At 41.8% G+C, this 22,953-nt stretch overlaps 1 protein-coding gene across 1 annotated transcript; it reads right to left on the reverse strand.

Moving 5' to 3' along the window:
* Positions 1-1,175: 1,175 nt before the first annotated feature.
* On the reverse strand, positions 1,176-22,596 carry sin3aa (SIN3 transcription regulator family member Aa). The gene is made up of 21 exons (XM_046038602.1): positions 22,365-22,596; positions 19,847-20,063; positions 19,312-19,494; positions 18,831-18,937; positions 15,236-15,530; positions 14,833-15,081; positions 14,098-14,250; positions 13,609-13,764; positions 13,391-13,477; positions 12,826-12,944; positions 12,531-12,741; positions 11,767-11,883; positions 11,255-11,493; positions 10,423-10,606; positions 9,612-10,188; positions 8,378-8,547; positions 8,067-8,240; positions 5,698-5,790; positions 5,126-5,220; positions 4,685-4,877; positions 1,176-3,035 (listed from the first exon to the last, which is right to left on the reverse strand). Exons 2-21 carry the CDS (start codon positions 20,030-20,032, stop codon positions 2,805-2,807), a joined length of 3,819 nt encoding a protein of 1,272 aa, XP_045894558.1. The 5' UTR covers positions 20,033-20,063; positions 22,365-22,596; the 3' UTR covers positions 1,176-2,804.
* Between the last annotated feature and the right edge of the window lie 357 nt (positions 22,597-22,953).

Below are 22,953 nucleotides of genomic sequence, written 5' to 3' on the forward strand. Positions count from 1 at the left end.
AGCAAAACAACTCTGTACAGTACACCACTTGCTGCTGCATGTTTAGAAATGCTTTTTTAAAATCTTCTTTCTCTAGTATTAGTAGATTGAAATGAAGCCAGGGTTTACCAAGTGAAATTTAAGACCGTTTTAATACCACATTGAATTAAATTTAATACCTGTTTCAGTCATATAGGCCAAACTATGAAAGCATGATGGAAAAACCACCGGGCATAGAATTATTTATTATTAAATCAGATTTTTTCAGTACTTCCCAGCTGTAAACAGTAATTCCTAATGAAATAATTAATTAAATTACCGTGCCCAAGTCCGGATAAGCAGCAGAAAATGGATGAATTAACTAATTAAAAATTATTGATTAATTTATGTTTGGGCAAAAATGGACACTTGCCCGTTATGAGACAATGAGCTTTCCATCTGCTGTAGCTAGCAGTAGTGACAGTGATGACTGAAGAGCCTCCTGCAGCACAAGCCACTGTTCCAACAATCCCATTTTCATAAGTATGCAACGTCTCCTGAAGGCCTACAATTAGATATGAAAACCTTTTATAACTAACATTACTGCCTACAGCAGGCAAGAGGAAACTATCCAAGGCCTTTTTTAAATTAAACGTCAGACTTTTTAATACCTTCTAAGGCCCTTTTTTTTTTTTAAGAAACTGACTTAATTGCTTTTTAAGAATGAGAATGACAGCTTTAAGCTTCTGGCATTTCATAAAAAGACCAAAGTTTTGCACAATAAGTACATTAAACAAGTAACTGACAGTGTACATACAGAACACACTTGAGTTGGTTTTGTTAAACTGGTGTTTAAAAGTTAAGAACTGAGTGTTAAAACTTTCGCTGTGGGAATCATTCTGTTTGCTATTATTTCTCACACTTCACTCACACTTCATAGGCAGATTACAATTAACCTAGTTGTCTAATTGGATGTGAACGAAGCCTGTTTGCTTTTTATAGTCTTAAGTGGTACATTTTAAAAAAATGTATCAGACAAGCAAACCATGACTAATCTGTTTAGATTTATTATGCTGAATAAAAGTGGCTGAGTGTTTGATGAGAAGTAAACACAGTTGGTTCTGCTTCGGCTTTCCTGCCAGTTTAACGGAACATAAGTGACACATGAAAGTGGGGGAAAAAAATAAAATCACTCAACAACTTCACAAAGCTCTCCGTAGGCTACAAATGTCATTTTTATTATTACTTTAAATAATGTCTAAATAAAGGGACTAAAGACATGCTCGTGTGACTTCTTCCATTATCAAAAATATGGTGTGGGGTGATGTTTGCAGCAGAAATCTATCCAGGGAGGGAAGCGTGCATCACAAGGTGAGACCAGTGTGGGGACAGAACTTTGAATCGAGTCCCACCATCACCATGGACGGTGTCAGTTGTCAAAAAGGGGGCAGTGATTTTTACCAACCAAACGTCACATTCAGAAGAAAAAAAAAAAAAAAAAAGTTATTTTCCATATATAAAAACTGAAAGACCTGGATACATTTCTACTTTTCAGCACGTTTTTACTACAGAAATTAAAAAGAAAAGACATAAAGGAACACACAAAGGGGGGAAAACAGCTATTTTTATAATCAACTCCCTTTGGTAAAAACTGTAATAAATGGTCTTGCATTTTTCTTTTTCATATACATACTAACTTTAGCCATTTATCACTAAAGTCCACAGTAAGCTTGGAAAGTATTACTAGCACAACAACACAGATCTGTCATAAAAAGTCTGAGACTATATACAGTGTATTTACAACGTGAGCGGCATGTGGACAGTCCTTCCAGAATGAGTGTGAGTGTGTGTGTTTGTGTGTGTACAAGCTGGTGTATTGGCGGAGGGCAGTTTAAAAAGATTGACTTCCAGGGCGGCGAGGATCATTTGTGTTAATAGAACTATATATAATATATATACACAACACATACACCGGTATACATGTCAGTATCTGACATTTACAAGCTATACAATTTTACAGTCTGAGACCAAACAGTGTTGTGAGGCTATGTTTTTCCTCTTTCTTGTATTTTCTTTTTTTTAATTACATAAATGCAAGAATGCTTTTTGATGTTAACCCAACAATACTGTTTGGGTCTCAGGCACAGTTTCTAATAATGCTGCCATGTGTTTTGGAGGTACATAAGGTACATAATTGTGATTTGGCCTTAACGCAGGAATGTCTGAACCAGATCTCTGACTTTGTTGTGCTCCCTTCCAAACATTCAATCTGGGAAAACAAAACTTTTGAAACAACATCGACCTCGTCCTAAATAAGTGCACTTGTCCACCATATTGTTTTTCCATGGATATTGTAGAAGAACACTATCATAAAGAAATCCCTGTACGATTGATTTCAATGGAGCTCTGACTCTGATGGCTTCAAACAAAATGGTCATTCAAAAGCTAAACCGAAGCTCAGTTGTGATAAAGTACAAAAAGCACCACTCTATCTCTCACAGGCTTACTGTTTCTGTTGCTAAGCCCCGTCAAACAGGCTCAGGGAAGTTTATTTGAGAAGTGGCTCAGAGTGCTGGTAAGAGCTCAGGTCTGCGACTGGATCATGACCATTCCTAAGTTTTGGCACCAAAGGCCCTGCGCAAAAAACGGGCCCAGCTAAAAACGCTGGTAAAATCAGTAATCCTGCCGCCCCGGGTGCAACATACACGGTAGCTAGCTTAATTGTGCTCCCATGTCGGCCTTAAAAACACTTTAATAAGCCCTCATCCCTACCTCTACTCCTGACATGTTTGACTTAAGACCAAACACCCCCAGAAATCAGTCTCTCTCCCCCCGTTTCTCCTCGGCTATGGTGCCTTGCTGGGAGTCCCGTATTTGACGCGGTACTTGTTGATGTGCATGAAGTGAAGGACCTCTGGCTGGCGGGTGGTGGTGCAGGGTAATAGGCCGTCACGGCCTTCCCCCATCAGCCACTTATTGGTCTCGGCGCTCATGTCGCGGGTGACGTGCTCCTTAGCCCACGCATCCACCCAGGCCTGGAAGCGTTTGTGCAGCCGTGTGCTCACCCTCTCATGTGACTATGGAAAAAAACCAGATGGACATTCTTGTCACAAAGTTGTTATAATACTAAGTGGGACAGTGACATACACTTCCATGGCTAAGGATGATAAGTACATGAAAGACCAGATCTTTACACTGAGCTCTCAAGCTAAACGGAGTGTGATGAAAGATTGATTGAGTAACATTTAGCATTAGAGCTCCTCTCACTGGTGACTAAAAGCCCCAACAATCAAAATGTCAAATGCATGATATACATTATGTTACGTTCTTTATAAGGCTATGAGCCATATAAATACAGGCCTAGTTTATACTGAACATAAAGGACCAGTGTGCAGGATTTAGTGGCATCTAGTGGTGAGGCTGCAGATTGCTACCGACTGTTAACCCCTAGTCTCACTCTCCCCTTCCAAGTGTGTAAAGCCTAGCTCAGTGACCGGCAGGCAATGATCAGGGGTAAATCAGTGATTGATCGGCGGTCGCCAGACATTATGTGTGAACTACTCAACGATGCATCGCTGACACATTGCAGACAGATATCTAGCATGCCAAATATCTGGAGAAGTTGACCGATTCAACATCCACATCCACCCGATGAGAGCAGGCAGCTACTTTTTCCACTGCAAAACCCTTTTTACTCACTTCCAGCTCTCTCTGTAGCTCAGAAAATCTCTGCTACCTGTGTGTGCTAATGCGTTCTTTCTTTATAATAACAAACAACAGCTGTTTCGTGTGTAGGTCTGTCACCGATCTGTCACGTAGTGTGAACGCCACAATGACTTCAAGACTCTCGTCACAAGACGCAAGTTGTGTGGTCTGAACAGCACGACAATCGGCTGAAAGTCGTGTAGTCTGCACGAGCCTTAAGAGAATCCACGGTGGCCACAAAACTCACAAAAATCTCCAAAGGCCCTCTCTAGAACCAGTGTTTGGATCGTCCTTTCTGGGGTACTGTAGAAACATGGTGGTTCAATATGACAGCCTCCATGGAAGAGGACCCGCTCTCTCTGTAGATACTAAGGGCTCATTTTAAGGTAACAAAACCCCACCAATTCTAATTTTCAGGTGATTAAATACCAACGAAAACATACTTATGAATATTTAATTTCTGCCATATTCTGCCAATAGATCCAACTAAATGTTACACACAGGTCCTTTAAAGGAATAGGTTGACATTTTGGGATATACGCTTTTAAAATCACTTTCTTGCTGAATATTAGATGAAAAGACTGATATCACTCTCACATCTGTACGGTAAACAGCCACCTTCGAACAGAGCTGAAGCTAAGCTAAGCTAAGCGGCTGCTGGCTCCAGTCATGTATTAACCAGACAGATATGACAGTGGTTAATAAATGTGAACACGCCAAGAAAAGCAACTTAAAGAAAATGATAATGAAAAAGGTATTAAAAAGCATGTGAATTTTTTAAGCTGCATTTGTGGAACATCTCTCATTCACTTTTAGAGCGCACATAACTTCCTGACTGTAACTGCACAATGACTTTCTTTACCTTACATACATTTCAACAGACCCTCCAATCACATAAACTCAGACATAACTCTCTCTGTTCCCAGTACACCTTAAACACCGCAGAGAGGGGGAAAGGGGGAAATCCATCTGGCATAGTAACTGAGGAGGTCATAGTAGTGTGTAAAAAAGTGGCGAATACCTGGTGAGCTCGCAGCAGGGCAGTGCGTCGGTACATGTAATCCTCAGACTTAAAGACATAGACCATCTTGTAAGAGTTGAGTTTGAACATGCACTCCATTTTCTCCTTTTCCAGGGATTTCTTGCCACCCTCACAGGCCTCTTTGTCCAGCTGCTCTCGGCCCTTCTGGTACTTCCTGATCCGTCTGAGATTCCTGGTCACGAGCACACAGACAAACATGATGAGAGTGACTAACGAGACCCAGCAGGAACGTGTGAGAACAAATCGATTAGAGTTAATTTAATCAAAATGGCCTGTGTTCCAACTTTTGGAAGAGATGTGTCAGAAAGCTTATTGAACAAGACACTATGACCGCGATTTCCCCACTGTGGGACAAATAAAGGTTTTTCTCTTTTCTTATGATTTAATGCAGGAAAAGAACAAAACAATTCATTCACTCACCTGGGAAGAAAAACTGGCTTCTGAGCGAGGTGCTCCCTCAACTCAGGTGTGGTGGAATCTGGGTTTAAGTAACGTCCAACATAATCAGACCAGCGCTGCAAACAAAACACAAGTGAAAAACAAATTTAAGACACACATTAGATCTATAAACACAACTACAAACACCAGTATTAATTGGTCCTTACTGGTATTTCCACTCCAGCTGGGAAAGTGGACCCTCTTACTAGACAAAATGTAAAAATGACAACTTTTATTTGCAGTTATTCGCTGTATGTTTAGTTCCTTCAGATGATATGAAGATAAAGATCAAATAAATTACTTATTATGACATAGGCAGCAAAAGAAGCTGCCACTGAACATCAGTGTAGGAATTTAAGACTGTCGAAAGCCAAACACAGAGGTTGGGAATTTGTTTACCAGCCAGGCTGTATATTTTTATTTTTTTTTAAAGCTGATGTATTTTGAAATTATTGTGCGGCTTGTGAATTGAAAAGTTATTTCCCCACGTTTATCCAAAGTCTTTGCTCACAAGCCAAACCGACAGTCTTCAAGCTGGTTTAAAGGTTTCTTACCTCGGCCTCCATGGGCTCGTCTGAGTTCTCCTCCTCTGTGTCGAGCAGCTCCACTGTGAGCTGCACCTGCCCTCTGTTCTTCAGAAACATCACCTGAGAAAGTGACAGACAAATAAAGAAGCACGAGGCTAAATTAATTCAGTGTGTGAAAAATAAAAAAAAAACAGTTTTTCAGCAGTTCTCTCACTCATTCTTCTTGTCTTTAATAAATGTGAAAATGAAAAACAACTTTAAGCTGCATTTTGCGGAACATCTATCATGTCATATCTAACTACAGTGCACATAACCTGATGTCACTGCATGAGGATTTACTCTTAAATCGTCATCTCCAAAATGTGATCTGTTATTTCTTTTTTGACAAAGCTTGATAAACGTCTGTGAACCGAGCAGCTTCTCAACTCTAAAATTAAGCTTTTAAAGTAGGTGAAAAGGGAAATTCACTTGTGTCGCAGGTGTCCTTAAGCTGCATTACACATTGCCAGTGACATATCAGAGCAAATTCTATCATGTTATAATAATCGGTAAGCTGCAGTCAGCACATTTCCAGGCTGGCTGTTGTAAACCTTTTACACCTCATTTTGCTCTTTAGATGCCAAGGGACAAGGGAAAGTAGACCGATAAATCGGCGTACCGATATTATCGAATGATATGAGCTAATTGCAGATAAATCGGTATTCGTGTTAAAAACAGCTGTTAAATGACTATTAAAAAAAGCAATGGAGAGATGGAAGATGGATCCTTCAATCATGTTATGAGTGTTGTCATTGCATAGTTTGTCCACAAGAGGGCACTCGGCAACTCTCCTGTTGGCAACACACCTGGTTGGAACAACAGCTAGCTGACATAATCAGCTATCCTGTGTTCAAGTTAATATTTATAACAATAAACAAAGTTTATTTTTAAACTCTATTATGTCACATTATCTTGGCGATGTCTCATAAGTACACCTAACAAATGGGGATAATCTTTGTTTATGTTATGTGTATCTGAAAAGAAAAAAACAAAATATCAGCCGATATATCTGATTTTAAAATCCTCAAATGTCAAAATCGGCATCAGTCTTACAAATCCCATATTGGTCAGGCTCTACTAGGGCTGGGTGGAATAATTTCAAAAGAGATATGAAATTAGACAATAACTATTATACCAATATAGTTTGATATTGAGTTAATTAATATGTTTCCATAAAGACCTGCCAGCGTTTGCTCCTCTCTCTCCCTCACCGCGCAGCCCCTCTCTGCGTCTGCACGCAGCCCTCAATTCACAAAAGTCTTGTGCAGACTACACGACTTTCAGCGTTGGCCGATGGCCGTGCTGTTCACACTACACAACTTGCTGTCTTGTGGCGGAAGTCTTGAAATCGCCGTGGCGTTCACAATACCTGACCGATAAATGAAAGGGGGTCACACACTATGCGAGCTGTCAGCAGCTGTGTCACACGATGCTGGTCTCCAAACCACGGTTTGTCAACAAAACACAGGTGAAATGTGAAACGCGAAGTGGCGTGTACTTACACAGAAAACAGCTGTTGTTTGTTATTATAAAGATACCAATTATAAAGACCAAAAATATGGGTGAAAGAATGGATTGCACACGCAGGTAGCAGGGATTGTCTGAGCTACAGAGAGAGCTGAGTAAGAAGGGTTTTGCGGTGAAAAATTAGCTGCCTGCTCTGCCAGCTGCCTGCTCTCATTGGCTGGATGTGGATGTTGAGTCGGTCGACTTTTCCAGATATTTGGCATGCTAGATATACGGCTCCGACATCTGGCAGACGTCGACATCGCCGACGTCTGCCAGATGTCGGAGCCGTTTTGATGCGCCGTTGTGAAGTTCACACATAAGGACTGGCGACCGCTGATCTAAACTCAAATCAAGAGAAAGCTGTTTGAAAGCTAAAACTGCCCCCCTCCCGAGCCCGCTTAGCAGAAAATACCGATATATCCCTGTACTGTTCGGCAGAATTCCGGTATAAAATACATGACTTTTTGGCCATTTCGCCCAGCCCTAGGCTCTACTGGTGAGAACAGCTTTCTCCTAACAGACGACTATGCACAGCACTTCTTGTATTTCACTCATAATTCGTTACCATAGGAGAAGATTTATTGGTTGTGAAAACACCCGAGAACAGAATTGTCTCAGTTGGAAAGGATGGTAAGCTCCTCTCTGCAGCAAACAAACTTCCATATTTGGATTAATTACAGCAATCACTTCTGCAGCCGTGTGGAAAATTAGAAATCACTTCTCCTTAAATTAACTTTAATTCAACTAATTTCAATATTTTCACAACTTCTGCACAATGTTTCATGTCCCACAATCCGATGGCATTATCTCCCCAGTTTCGGATGATTGCAGGAGCATCATGAATTTACCTTGAAGCAGTTCTCATCAGACATGAGCTGCTCAGCTTTCCGCTGGTACATGGCCTCTGCAGGGCTCCTTGAAGACTGGGTGGACAGGGTTCCTCCGCTGGCGCCGTTAGCGCTCTCCGAGAGGTAGAGGTCTGTTACTTGGACACAGATCTCATCACTCACAATGTGCTGGAGCTGGATGAGGGAGAGAAAGAATTGTCTTAAAGTGGAAAAACAACCTTTTAAATGTGTCAGAATTGCTCACCACAGTGCTAATGGAGGCTTAATATGGCCGAAGAAAACTGGAGGTGAGAGGACAAACAGACGCTTACCTGCCGCACGATGCTTTGGATGAGCTTGTCCATTGTGAAGGCAATGTAAGCGTGAATGGTGAACATTTCCCTAAGCGAGTCCTCGTACTGCGAAGCCTCCATATTTCCATCCAGCAAATTCCTAACCATCTCCAAGAAGGCTGAGTAGTAATCTTCCACCTCTATGTCCACTGAAGGGAATAAAATTTCCAAAAATCAGAAAGACTGGCGGCATTTCAAATCAATCATCTTTGGCAAGCGGTGCTCATTTTGGCAGCAGTTTAATTTTCCAAATCTGAGTGATTTCGCAGTTCAAGTTTTTCTGCCTTCACCCACTTTTAGTTTCCATTACTCACTTTCTTCTCTTGCAATGTCAATTGTTTGCAATAAGCCTGCAAAAATGTTTAAGGGCTAGGCCCGGTTGCCTTGTACCATGTCTGAGCATGATTCTCCCCCCTGCACACTCCCCCGCTGGCCTGCGCTCACACTGCACCTAATGACCATTTACGTCATCACTCAGTCAGTGTTTCCCATACATTGATTCGTTTGTGGCGGCCCGCCGCAGTATCAATGCCGACCGGGACATATTGATGCGATTTTTTTTACTACGGCTATTTAAAATCGTAGTTGATTGCAGAGTGCGGTGCATATATTCACGCAGCGCAACACAACTGCCAATGTCGGAGACCCACCTTAAAAAAGTTATTAGCGAGCATGAAAGGAGCCTAGCCAATAAGGAGAGCTATGTTAACGTTAGATCACAGCTGGGTTGTGAAGTAAGCACGTACATCGCTGGAAGTCAATATTGACCGTCATTCTGTGGGGATCACTGCACTCTTTTGAAAAAAATAAAATAAAAAAAGAAGTGGCGCTCTCTCTCTCGCATGGCACAGTGGAGTTTGTGTCAGGATTCCGTGCTCAGGCATGGTTTGCGATCACACTATATGCGTACCGTGCCGGAGTCCAGCCTAACCATGCCTGGGCCCACCTTTTCAAGTGGGCCCGGAGCGATCACACTGAACAAACAAGCCGGACTTTGGGGGTTAAACGTGCCCGGGCACGGTACGGATCGCCTAGTGTGAGTACGCCCTAAAATACTTTTCTGATTTTCTCAAGGAAATAGAGGAATGTGAATTATGTGTCAGAGCAGTATTGTGGCACAAAGTTCAATGGAAACAGGATTTATGCTCCGTCCTCAATAGGAAACAAACGCAGTTCAGTTAATTAAGAACATAGAAAACATGTTGTTACTCACTGGGCTCTTTCAGTCTCAGCTGGACAGCTGGATTGTCGTTCTTCTCCTTCTTCATTCCCAGGACTTCCCTCTCCCAGTCTCTTTCTCTGACCTCTTCTTCCATCTGTCGCTCCGCCTGGCCATACAGCCGCAGCAGACGTGAGCACAATGTCTGGTGCAGTCGCAGGAAGATGTACCAGTTGTTGTTGACGTAGAAAAGGTTGTATGCGTCGTCACAGCCGCGCAGCTTTTGCGCCGCCGTGTTGCTGAACAGCAGCTTGGACTTGGAGGGGCTCCCACTGCCGGGGATGCCGTTGTGCTTTTTGGAAGCACCTTCCTCCAGATCCATCTCCTCTTCCTCCTCCTCCTCCTCTACGTCGGAGAGGTCACCCCGCTGAGAGAACAGCATGTCGGGGATGAAGTGGTAGATGATCTGTTTGATCTTGTATTTGTCCTCCTTCTGAATGCTGGTCTGTCGCTTAACGTGGTGGATGATGAGCGCTGCGGCATCCTCCAGGATCTGGCTGTCCTCATATGCCAGCGTCAGGTGGTGGCCTGTGGGTGGAGTGGCGTTGTCCTCAGATGCCTGCTCCTGGCGCTGCATAGCAAGAACAATTCAATGTCAGCATTCTGAATGCACAGAATATATTTTGTGTGATGCTGACCTTGACATCAAGTTTAGGTTCTATGGTTTCCTGATTATTCCCATTTCAGAAACAGTTTCCTAAAACACTTTATGTTCTATAAAAACATGACATTTTAACTCAGACAAAAGGCAAACAATGGCGTTTCGTAAATTCACGTTTTACTCCATATTTTGTGTTAAATGTACCTCATCATAAATGCTTTCGATTTCATTCAGCAGGGACTTGGATCGAAGCACTTTGGTGTCATTCTGTTTGAAGTTGATGCCTTGATGGTCAAGAGACTTGAGGTAATACTTCTCGTTCTGCTCCCTCCAGATCTTGTTAAATCCTCGTTGGGATTCCCGCCATTCCTCCTCCTTGGTCTTTAACCTGGTTAGCAAATAAGGCCATTAAATAATGTACACACACACGCTAAACCTTAAATGTCATTTTTTACTAACGTCTGCAACTTTCACACTCACAAGCTTCAGCAAAGGTGTCAGGCCATTTCAGTGTCGCGTTTGTTACTTCGCATCACAAGACAGAAACATCTGCTGCAACATTGTGCATTTTAGGCAGCAGCACAAAATTAAAACACTGTTAAAGGAGTGACTTCTTTTCAAATCATTGTGCAATGGAGAATATGGCCTTTAAAAGCACACATTAAATCCCAGGAGCCAGTTTTAAATCCACTACTCCAACATCATATTGGCTTTTCCTTCCCTGCGTGGATTAGAGGGTTCATAAACTATGCTTCATAACATCAGTCTGGGCCCACAAGAAGCTGGTGTACACACATTTACTGCACTATGTAAACAGAGAGCTTGTGACTCTTGTGTGTTTTAGCATATGTGCACCTTACTGATTTGTCACCATACTATTAAAAAAAACTACATGATCAGAACTGAAACCCTCCACTTAAAGAACAATCTCTTAACTAAAATGCAGCTTCTAAATACACAGATTGACTAACTAATAATTAATTGTAAAATGGGTGACCGGTAACTGATAACATTCAACAGTTGGTTCGACTCCCACCTTTTTAAAACGATGGGGACAGAAACAGCAGGGTTTTTCCTCAGACCATCGATGATGTCGGCCGCCTTGTCTCCGTATATCCTCTGGATGGCCTTGCGGTGTACGACCTCTGACGAGCCACCCAATGTGTTGTCCAAGCGGAACTTGGCCTGCTCCTCTGCAGACATGCGGGACAACTTCCGCTGTACCGTCTCCAGGACTCTGATGGTAGCCAGGTTGGTCTCCAGTACTACATCCAACTGCAGGCAAGAAAACACAGTGGTTTTAATAAACATTGCTGTGTGTGCATGCCCCCCCCCTTTTTTTTATTAAAACAATAATAATTTTTATTTTTCTAATATTCTGCTACTGTTCGCAGTTATTCTAAAGTTTTTGTTCAGGAATGTTTTAGGACAAAGATGAGAAACAAAGACATCCTCGAAGAGGAAAACATAAGATCTATTGGAATAAATTAATTTTCATTCTGGGATAACGCGTCAGACAAGTCGTAAAAGTTTATTGTTCCTGCTCACCTCAAAGCGTTCATCCTCACATCTGTAGATATGCTCCTCGTACTGAGTCTTCTTGGAGCTGACAAACGTGGAGTCCTCAGACCAGGAGGGGAAGGAGACCCAGGTATCATTTAAGACCTGGAAACAGCAGAAACAAACACATCTTAACTTAACATCTTTAAAGGTCCACAATGATGTCATGAATGGCGCTGACTGGTAGCTTTAGCACTTATTGACCTAAAAATATTTAAAATGTATCTTATTCCCACTGTTATTTGCATGGAATGCGTAATAGTGTCATCATCTGTCTGATGATACGCTATTTTTGGGGCGGAGGGGGGAAGAAAATCGTTTCTTAGATGCATCGTGAGTCGGACTTGGACAATTCTGAATCGATTCACAAATGTCAAAAATCATTTATCTAAATGTTAATTGACAACGTAACGTTGATGAAAGGCAAAAGGTGGAATTGGAAGTGCAGCACCGGACAGTCTGTGTTGTGCACATAACACAGACCAGTTTAATAATAATTTATAATCACATCACAGCCCTCTAAAATCATTATCGAATTGAACGTTGAGGTGCCTAGAGATTCCCACCCCTAATGCTACTGTGGTGTTTTAGCATATTTTTGCAGACAAAATCTTGCCTTCCATACAGTAACTAATCTCCGATGTATGAGGCAATTTTCATGCCAATGTTTGCCAGTGCCTATCCACATGTAAATATTTTTGTTAATTCACTGAGTTAGATATCTTTATGACTGGAGAGAGTTCCGCTCTTACCTCTTTACAAAGTGGAGTTCTGCCGGTGCACTTGGGCTGCTGGTAGCTTTTGGGCAGGGCTCTGTAACTGGAGCCTAGTCTCTTACAGGAAGCATAATCTATCTCCATGGCGATGCCCTCTGTTGCCCGCTCCTTTGGGTATGTTTCGATGTGGGACATTTCCCGATATCCCAGGAAGTTTTTAAACCAATTGAACAGCTCGGGGAATTTTCTGTGTAAAATATTTAAGTGAAAACATAACGTTTGATGTATACTTTGTACTTTGAAAACACCATGTCATTTGCCGGGTACTCACCCTAAAAAGGGCAGCACCAACTGCACTAGTTCAGCCCTGGAGATCACCTCCTGATTAAAGATGACCAGACACCGCAAGAAGTTGTCGTAGGCCTCTGCACTTCGCAAGGCTTTGCGCACCTGCGGGGAGAAATAAATGTAAGTACCATACAGTATGTGACCGAGCCGAGTGGAGGAACATAAATTACTTTAGCATAACTTAAGCTATTTGTCTTTAGTCATATAACAAATTTTTACTTTACTGAAGTTCATATACTTCACTATTTTCACAGTTTACATGTTATGATTATATTAGGTAGTATTTTTCTTATGCATTCCAAAAGGGACACATATTTAAACAAACATAAAATATTAAAACAATATTACTATCTATGGTTATGTAAAATTCTTGTTAACATACCGTAAAACCTGAGTCTCCGCCTTGCTTTTCAAAGCAAAGCAAAGATTTAAAATGCTATCTGCATAACGTTTTCTTCATTCATACCCTGTGTTCATATGCTTTCCTTGTATGATTGTTTGTATTTCACATAAACAAAAATATAAAACCCAGCACAATGAAAACTCACCTTCTCAAAGAACAGAGATTCTGTTCCGACTCCATGCTTGCTGGCCTCTGCCACTGAGGAATCTTTCAAATTCAGTAACTTCTTCTTCTGTAGCATTACCAAAATAGTAATGAGAAGACATGGGTACATTAATTACAAAAACAATCTAACAATTGAAGAGGTGAAACAAGGAAACAGGAGTCGACAGCTTCAGCAGTATGTGAGATGCATGTATGTACCTTGACAGTGGGTGTGGTCCCTGGAGTTGGATGACGACGGATCTGGCAGCCGTTCTGATTGGGCCTCTGTTTGTTGTTGAGCTGCAGCTTTTTGGCAGTACCGCCGTGGTCGTTCCGTACAGACTCTGCCTTCTCAGCCGTGGTCTTACTTAACAGCTATGGGGAATGCAAAACACTTGTTAAGATGAGGGTACGTGAATACGCTCTCTACCAACTCTGGATCTCCAGAACTATAGATTCTAAGGGATTATTCCAGCAGGTCTTTGCTAAGAGCACGGTTTAATGTGAACTGTTTAGCTGGTGATGCTACCCTGCTGGAGAAATGAGTACACAGCTGAAAAAAACATAGAAAACATACCCACTCACATAATATAATGCAAACAAAGTATTTAAAGACAGCACAGAACAACAGTAACTCTTCTACTCCATACTTGAAGTAAGTGCGTATATATCTGCACTACAGTGGCAAGAAGGCTCTACTCTGCTCACCACTGAACTGTTGGCGTCTGGGAGAAATTGCCCAAACTCCGAGAGCAGGTCCTCTTGGTTCTTGAAGAGCCTGGCCACCTGAGCATACACCTCCTGCTCTGTCAGAGCCGGTGTGTAGTTCCCACCAGCCTCCTTAGCATTACGCTGCTCCTTCTGTAATGGATGAAAACAAGTTTACTGTGAGGTTACTGCTGAAACCTTGAGTAATATGAGAGGTTACAAAGAAAACATAATCACATAGACTCATGTTGGCATATGATGTTAATACAGGTGCTTTTTCCAACAAAACAGATGTGTGTAAAGACTGCCTGTTCCTTTCAAAATCAGCTTGTACGCATCTGCTTGATTTGAAAGTTCAGTTCAGCCAAATTCTGTGGCCCCTCCCTAACCGTGACGAAACAAGCAAGACTCTGAGGTCCATTTAGTATGTCAGCTGCCGCGCAGAGTATAAATAGCAGAACGCTGGCTGACCGTAGCCCCAGTTTGTGCTTCTTACACATAGCTACTAGTGTTACCATTAGCAGGCCACAATAAACCCTGGCAGAAAACTGACATTGCACATGAACGAGATTTATTCCTCTTCAGTGGCTTCAGTAGCTCTCAGTTCCAGCTCTATGTCGCTGTACATGCTACTAAGCGGTGGTCAGTCAACCTCCCATGTGTCCTCTGACCTTTTTAAGCCACGATAGTACTTTATGCCCAAGTATCACTAAGGTTTCAGGTGTGGCCACCGACCTGGTATGTGTGAAGGATCTCCAGGAAGGCTTTGTAGATGTCTGGCTGGCCCTGGAAGCGGTTCTTGATCTTGTTGACATAGTTGATGGCGTGGTTGAACTCCACCGGCTGGTTGTTCTGAATGGGTGGCCCAGTGGGGGTCCCGCTAAGTGGCGGGTGGAGCTGCATGGGCGGGGAGCGAGGAGAGGTGTACGCAGGGATGGACGGATTGCTCTGACTGCTCGGTGTCAACACTTGGGGCTGAAGAGGCTGGGAAAGGCCACAAAAATAGAGGTTTTAGGGGTATTTCACCAAATGCTGCACCACAAAACACTAGATTTGTTTAGATGCAGACGTTGTGAAGACGGGATTAACAACATTTTTTTGGTTTGTAAAACTCTGCTGGCGTCAATCAGTCACTCACCTTGCTCATCTTGGCAGGGGTGGGCTGTGGCAGAAGGGGCGGAGCAGTAGTGGCTGCAGCAGACGGGACCTGGGCCTGATGTTGGGTAGCTGCTCCTGTTATGGGGATGTTCTGTACTGAAATACCATGCGGGGTGATGTGGTGGATCTGACCAGGCGTGGTCACATTGACCAGGTCGTGGTTCTGGACCTCGATCTTGTAGCCAGGTGGCAGGAAGGTGTTGAAGCCCATGATGAGGTCAGGGTGACCTTTGAAGAGCTGTGACACTCTGCTGATGACCCCAGGGGTGTCAATACTGGGAAAACAAAAACAGACAAAATTAATTCAAATCTCCCCTGGCTGTCATCCCGTAGATCACTTCTGTAATTTGCATGAAAATATAGATACAAGCAGCTGGTACATGAGGGAAAAACCACAAGGCATCAAAGTGAATCAATCTTGCAGTCCAAAAATCAAAACACTGGCAACAATACTCACTCGGAAAGCATACAGTCTCACTCATAACATAATGACCTACAAAGCACTAACAACAGAAAGCATTACGTAAATTTGATGAACTTTTATCTGCGAAATGTGACCGATTTTTTCATATAAATAAGTATTTCATTATAGAATACAGTTGTTCTCAGTCACTTTGGTACACTTCTCAGATCAGAATTGAAATTCTACTTGTTCAACCTCCACATCATCAAGTCACTTGTGCACATCATATGTAAAAGTCTTTTAAGAAATTGCAAATTGCACATGCTTTGACACATTTATGCAAATGATTATGTTCAATTGTCTGCTGTTTCCTACATCAATTGCTTAGTGTATGTCATGTTCATCACAATGTATTACAGTATACTGGTTCTGTAGTCTTACACACCAAAACATCTAGTCATAGGTTCATTGCATAAGTCACAACATGCAAAATGGTCACCTCATAATGTGCATTTTTTTTTACATATGTCGATTAGATTTTCTTCTAAACGTGTCCTACAGTAAATTGACGAAGATATCTGTTGTAATATGAATAGGAATCTGTGGCCCAATAGACAGGAACAGCAACCTGAGGGGGTATTTTGATGTTTCCATTTCTTTTTGTAAATGTTTCTGTTGTGCTATGCAGTGTTTTTTTATTTCCTGCATCACAATGACATGCTCTGTCAACAAATTATAGTTCATACAGTAAGAGTGTAACTGAATACTATCTCAATCCAAACCTTTGCAATGTATAATTCTGTAATGTTGAAATTGATCTATGCCATACAGAAAAAGTCCAGCCATGTGCATTTTCAATCATTGTCATCCAAACCGTAGCAATAGTTTATAAATACAAATAGTTTGCAAATGTTAAGGATGATTCTAGAAATGTACCAAAGTGACTGAGAGGAACTGTAAGAATAAACTATTTTAATTTTATTGACTGTACTATAGCAAATGTTACAGGAATGAATCAGAAATGCATTCAGTAATTTACTTGTGAAAAAAGGAAGTTACTGAAATTTCAGTGCTGCAATACAGTTTTTCTCAGTTGTGTACACACTGGTACCTGAGACCCAATGACCACAGCCTGTAATTTATGTACCAACCCCCTGAACCAATTCTGCTAAAATACAAGCACATTTCCTGCTTTATACTCAGCTTGCAGTTTTACAGTAAAACCACATTTAAAACACTACACACATTTCTCAACATAAAATGTATGTAAATGTTGTAAATGGCTAAGATTTTCTATATATCTGTCCAGCTACTGCAAAAATGCAGGATATTTGCAATCATTCTGTTTTGAATATGTTTTTTACAGTTTTGGACACAGTGTGTTAGCATCTGAAAAATGTGCTGCAGATATATAGTGTTTTGCAGGTGGTGAAGTAGTAATGAGAAAACAGTTCCTGGATTTTGGAGAAAGTGGTCAATGAATGCATTTTATGTGAAAGCAATGAAAAATGATTCACAGTTTGGTCCACAGACATTTCTGTTTCGCTGATTGTGTGAAGAGTTTTGACAATGTGACTTCAGTTTTGAACAACGCTGGTAAGCAATTGAAAAAACTGTAACTGTGATCCTGGGAAGTGCATTCAAATGCTGCTAACTAGGGCTGGACCCGATTATTCGATTGTTTGGTACACATTCGATTTTCAATTCTGGGATTCGAATGCTATTTTTTTTCCCGCACGCCTACCCACAGCAGTGAACTTAACGCTCCAGTTCACATCAAAGGGAAAACAAAATGAAGCCCTCGGCTCTGTGGGAGCACTTTAAACTGAATGATGACAATGGCAGTGTGGCAGGTATGGGGTTTAAGAACATTTAGTAGGTTATAAAAAAGTTAAAAGCAAATTTTACATAATAATGTGTTGTTACTTTGCGCTACCAGAAACGGTGCTCATCCTGTCTGCTCTCCCAGGACCCCCACCCGGTTAATATATTCCCGTGATCTGTTCTGGATCTGCTCAACTCATGCTTTCACACTCTGGACTCTCAGCTACGGTTCCCTTCTGCTCTGCACTGCAGCCACGAACCTGGTTCTGCAGCATCTAGTCTTCCTTCAGTTCCACCCTGCAATAAATACACCTCTTTTATCTAACACCAGTCTCCTCCCTCTCTTAGTTCTGCACTTGGGACTACTAGCCTAACCGCGAGAAAACAAATCTTTTGGTAATAATAATGTGCTGTTATTATATAGCCTACATGTAAATAAAGAAACAAAGTACTCTCTCTTTTTCTCTCTCTCACACATACGCACACACAGTCAGTGACTGCTGTTCATGATCTCTCCCCCGGTTTCTCCCTCACTCTACTCATTCCCAGAACTTTTTGGGCATTCATCCTTCTGTTGTTCTGCTTTAATCTATGAAATATATAGCTGTATCTCGTGAAATTACAGCGTGCTTACAGCTGGCATAAGGCAACGGGTAACGCCACCAGTAGTGGACTCCCCCCGCGGCGCCGTCTAAGCTTCCATTATTTGCTGTTAATTACTGTCAAACCTTCGAAGCTCAAAAAAAATGACATTCGTGCCAGCACTACTGCTAACATTTTGGCACATTAAGAGTTTTACCAAACCTATAGCAGCTTGTACCCTTTAAACTTGAGTTGTTCTGAACAAATGCCAATATTTAGCTACCATCTGTGACAGGAATAACAGGCTGGTTGTTTTCATCAAAAAGGGAGAGTGGAAATATGCTAATTATCTTTATGTTTCATAATTTCTCAAGGATTAAAAGGCAAGTCAAAAACATGTCATATGTTTTGGGACACAAGGGAATCCTTTTGGTTAGATAATATTTTACAATATCTTAGAATTGGTAGTCTGGTGTATATCATATATTAGTTTATCCTTTGGCTTCTGCAAGTTACAGACACAAAGAATTTGTATTATTCCTATTACGGCATTGTGCAAATTAGTTGTACCATCACACTATTGTACAAGATACAACTGAAAGAGTAAGAACTTATAAAATGTAGATAAACTAGAAACTTGGTCTCATGTGCATCATAACTAACACTTACACTAACAGTGTCTATGAAGATTCTCAGTCATTCAGGTCACAGTTATCCAACAAAGGTTAAAGTCAAGTACACTAACAGTATTTTTCTCTGGCCTCACCTTTGAGACTTGAACTCTTTCATTATATCCAGAAAGTCATTGTAGACCTGAGGCTGGTTGCCAAACTGCAGTTTCACTTGGTCCAAGTAGGACAAAGCATCTTCCACCTTAGGGACGGAGAAGAAGGAAAGTCAATTTCATCAACCTGCCAGTCTGTATTTCTTATATAAATTTTTGGCAGCAGTGTCCTGGTATTATAATATTTAACACCAAACATTATTACAGTTAGAGAAGTATAGCTTAGATAAATCACCAGTGGCCATTTACCCCACCATCACATTTTGGAATCTTGACAAAAGTAAAGCAATAAATATATCTGAATTTAACCCAGGTCTTAAATGGTTCATTAAAAGTTCTTTACTACAGCATGCTTTTGGTTAAATGCTTACCTGCGGCCTATGATGAACCATCTGCATGGCTAGATAAAACCCAAGGTTAACACGGAAACTGTGACCTGTCCAAATAAAACAGGCTGACTAACCTTGAGCCTCTGGAACTGCTGTTGGCCCTGTGCAGAGGCTTGAGGAGCAGCAGTATGGCTGTGCCCTGACATCACTGATGGCCCATGGGACTGGACTGCCGGGTTGTGGTGGTGGGACCCACCATGGACGGCTGGGCTCGGAGTGTGCCCGTGCCCGCCACTGTTCTGGGCCACTGAGGGAACCTGGGAGGCAGAGACACTTATAAAAATGATGGCAACTAGTAAACTAATATACAAAGATATCTGATGGTTAGCACTACAACCTTGTCATTAAAAGGAAAATTTATACAGCGCCACATACAATAAGTGAACAGCAATTTATCTTCATAAAAAGTAAGACATGCTGATGGCTTACAGAAAGAAAAAAAAAAAAAGAGCTTCAGTCTCTGCATCCAACAGGCACCACAAACTAACAGAGGCTAACAAGACAGCCTGAGATATGAGCAACAAGTGACTTAAAACTGCTGCATTTGAAGTAGTTTAAACTCTAATACATTAGGTTAAAACAAATCTGTAGTGCACAAGCAGAGTATACCTGATATCCCTGGGGGACGGAATACTGGACGCCTGCTGTGGGCTGCATGTTGTCGGACACAGCCTCATACACAGCTGGGGCTGGAGCAGGGGCCAGGACACGATGCTGGAAAGCCTCCGCGTTGCCAGCAAGGCGCCGCTGCTGGGACGCAAAAACCGTTTCCTGATCCTCCAGTCGCCGCTTCATTATGAACTCATACTCGTAAGAGCTGTGAGACCTGGGAATAAAGTTATTGAGGAACATATGACAATAATTTTTTTTCAACCAAGAATTTATGGATACACACAGTGCCAGCTAGTCATCACTGTTGTTTGGCTTAGGAAGAAAATTATTACATGATTTCTGACCATATAGCCAATAAAACATCCAATGCTTTTAATGACACAAAGAACCATGGGAGTTCACAGCCGTCACCAGTTGGGACCGCGATGATTTACTAACTTCTCAGTTATAGTTTGTGTTATACTTTGGGATGTTTCCACCTCCAGCGACTACGCTAAAGTTACACTGACAAAAGATTATGTCATTGCAGACTGACTTCAAGTGTCTGACTACTATTTGGTTTGCTGATGTTCCAAGGCTCTCCAAGAGTGCCATTGGCCCCAAAACCTGAAGCTCCGTCCTGCTGCATACGTAACAACAGAGCAGCTACGTCAACACAGAAATGGTGCAGCAGTATGAAAATGAAGAAACACTGCGTGTACAAGTAGATTAGAGGAGGTAAGGGTGGAGGGAGGAAGTAAGCAATTAGCGAGTGAGAATAGACAAGATAAAGCACCTGGAATTAACAATGTATCTATCGCGATATAATTTTACTCAATAACAATAAAACAAATGTTCAATAAATGTTTGATTTTATTCATTTGAATCACAAACAAATTATCATAACTCTTTTGAATGTTTTGCCTCAGATTTGTAAAGCGTGTTTATTCTGACCGTATAGAAAAGTTTTAAACCTGGTTTCTTCAACTTTCACTCAGGAGCAAAAATCTGAATTTATAGTTGAAAGTAATAATGATTTGACAATTATCGTAATAATTATCGATATTGAATGATATTAAATGTTTTATTGTTATAACATTTCTAGCCATATCGGCCAGCCCTGTCTCTTTTGTTTTATTTCATTTATTTTTTATGTAACTACTCCCTTTCTTTGAATAATAAAAGGGAAATCTGATTTGGTAAAATCACAAACTGTTCTGAAAGTCTCACTAAAAGATCAAGGGATTAATATCTTTCATACATTTCACCCTCTTTGTTATGAAGAACAGTCTCATAAATTGAAGACCTGTGTTCTGCCTAAAGTTGAATCACATCTCAACAATTGGGTACTGCAGTTTGGGATTTAATAAAGAATGGGCGTATACTTCACAATGCAGCACACAACAGATACCACTTTTCCACATGGCCTTTTTTATACTGTCAACGAACTCAGGTGCCCACTCAGTGATAAAGCGATGACTTATAATGAGACCTTAAAGGTTTATAAATGTTAACATGTACTGAATGCAAAACTTGCAGTCCCCATAGCCAATGAAATACAGACAGTCTACGTCACCGATGCAACAAACAGGTGCTGTGGGAACGTGGGAGTTCAGTCTGCCATTCACAACTTCCTCAAGACAGCAACGACTGCTGAGCATCTGAATGAATGGCGTTATTGAAAGACAGAGCTAGAAACCCGACGGGGGAGAATAAATAACGTTTAAAACCCCGACCATCGAGCAAAAGTGACACAAAGACTGTCAAACCGAAGTGTACCAAGTAACGCTCGGTCTTCCGACAGTGTGGCTGTGCTGAGCTGTTCCAACAAGTCTCGCTCCAAACAGCCGCAGCCAAAGAAAGCGCGGCTGCAGTATTTATAGACACCTCAACTTCACTTGGTGTAGTAACGTTATAGTCACGTAGAGGCAAATACAGTTCTGTATGCTAGCTGCATGCTAACAGCCGTTAGCCGACAACAGCGATTCACCATCCCCTTTATGGCCTGGCAACACAAGCACCGACCTCGAGTTACAGCACGACGCTTTCCCCACGCCCGCCATTTAGAGCGTGGCGCAGGAGTGCAGCAAATTACACCCCATTTCAAGCAGGTAAGCACGAAAAGTAGCTGACTTGCTAGACGTCTGACTGCCTACCCATCTTCAAAGTATACGGAAGCATTTGTTTCTACGAACTACGCCGAGAATTAATTTTGTCGACACGGTATGTGAGCTGCCAGTTAGCTGCTAGCTAATGTAAACAAAATGAGCAACGTTAGCCCGACACCGAGCACAGTCCGGGGCTAGCAGGGAAGCACATGCGGCTAACCATTAGCTATCAGGTTCACTGTTGCTGAAACAGGCTATCTGAAGCGAGCACTATCTATCGATTATTAGAGTAATTATATCAGGTGTAGTTACCAGTGAGTGACATACAAATGAACCTCGATTCCCCGTGTGGTTCACTTAAAACGTCTGCTAACGGTAGGTATGTAGCTAGCTGTATTAGCAAGCTGAATGAATTCAACTGAACTCACCCCTCTCCTAAATAGCCGAAGATCCCAAATGATGCTTTGATAATCCGTTATTTGTGGTTTAACCGCTACACCTCTGGCTGGGAAAGAGACCAAAGTGACGTATGTGCTAAAAGCAACTTATGAGTGGCGTGGGTTTTTTTAAAATAAACAATTCAAGCAGTGGACTGCAAAGTGGAAATCTTCCCGAGAGAGGAAAACAATCTCCGTTAGGTTAGCTGTGGAGGAGGCGGGGTTTTCAGATATAGTCCCGCCCCCCGACAGGCGCCATTGGTCAGTTCGTCCAGCGACTCCCCAGAAGGGCGGGGGGACGAATTCGGGTGGTGAATTCGAACTGTCAATCAAGGATTTATGGCACAGTTGTCAAGCACGCCCATTTTGACTTGAAGCGCGACGCCAGCAGTGAGAAGAGTCGTTCATACTCTGCGTGGGTAGTATAACATTATTGATAACTGTATGATTGATGTGTAAGACTCCCTGGCAATGTGAACGTGTACTCAGATTATACTTATTGTTTTCTTTTTTGACCATTGAAGAATTGACATTACTCTTTGTCTGTGTGTATATTTTTAACTTATTCGTTGTACTGTAT

This window comes from Micropterus dolomieu, linkage group LG22 (assembly GCF_021292245.1).
Source record: "Micropterus dolomieu isolate WLL.071019.BEF.003 ecotype Adirondacks linkage group LG22, ASM2129224v1, whole genome shotgun sequence".
NCBI lineage: Eukaryota > Metazoa > Chordata > Actinopteri > Centrarchiformes > Centrarchidae > Micropterus > Micropterus dolomieu.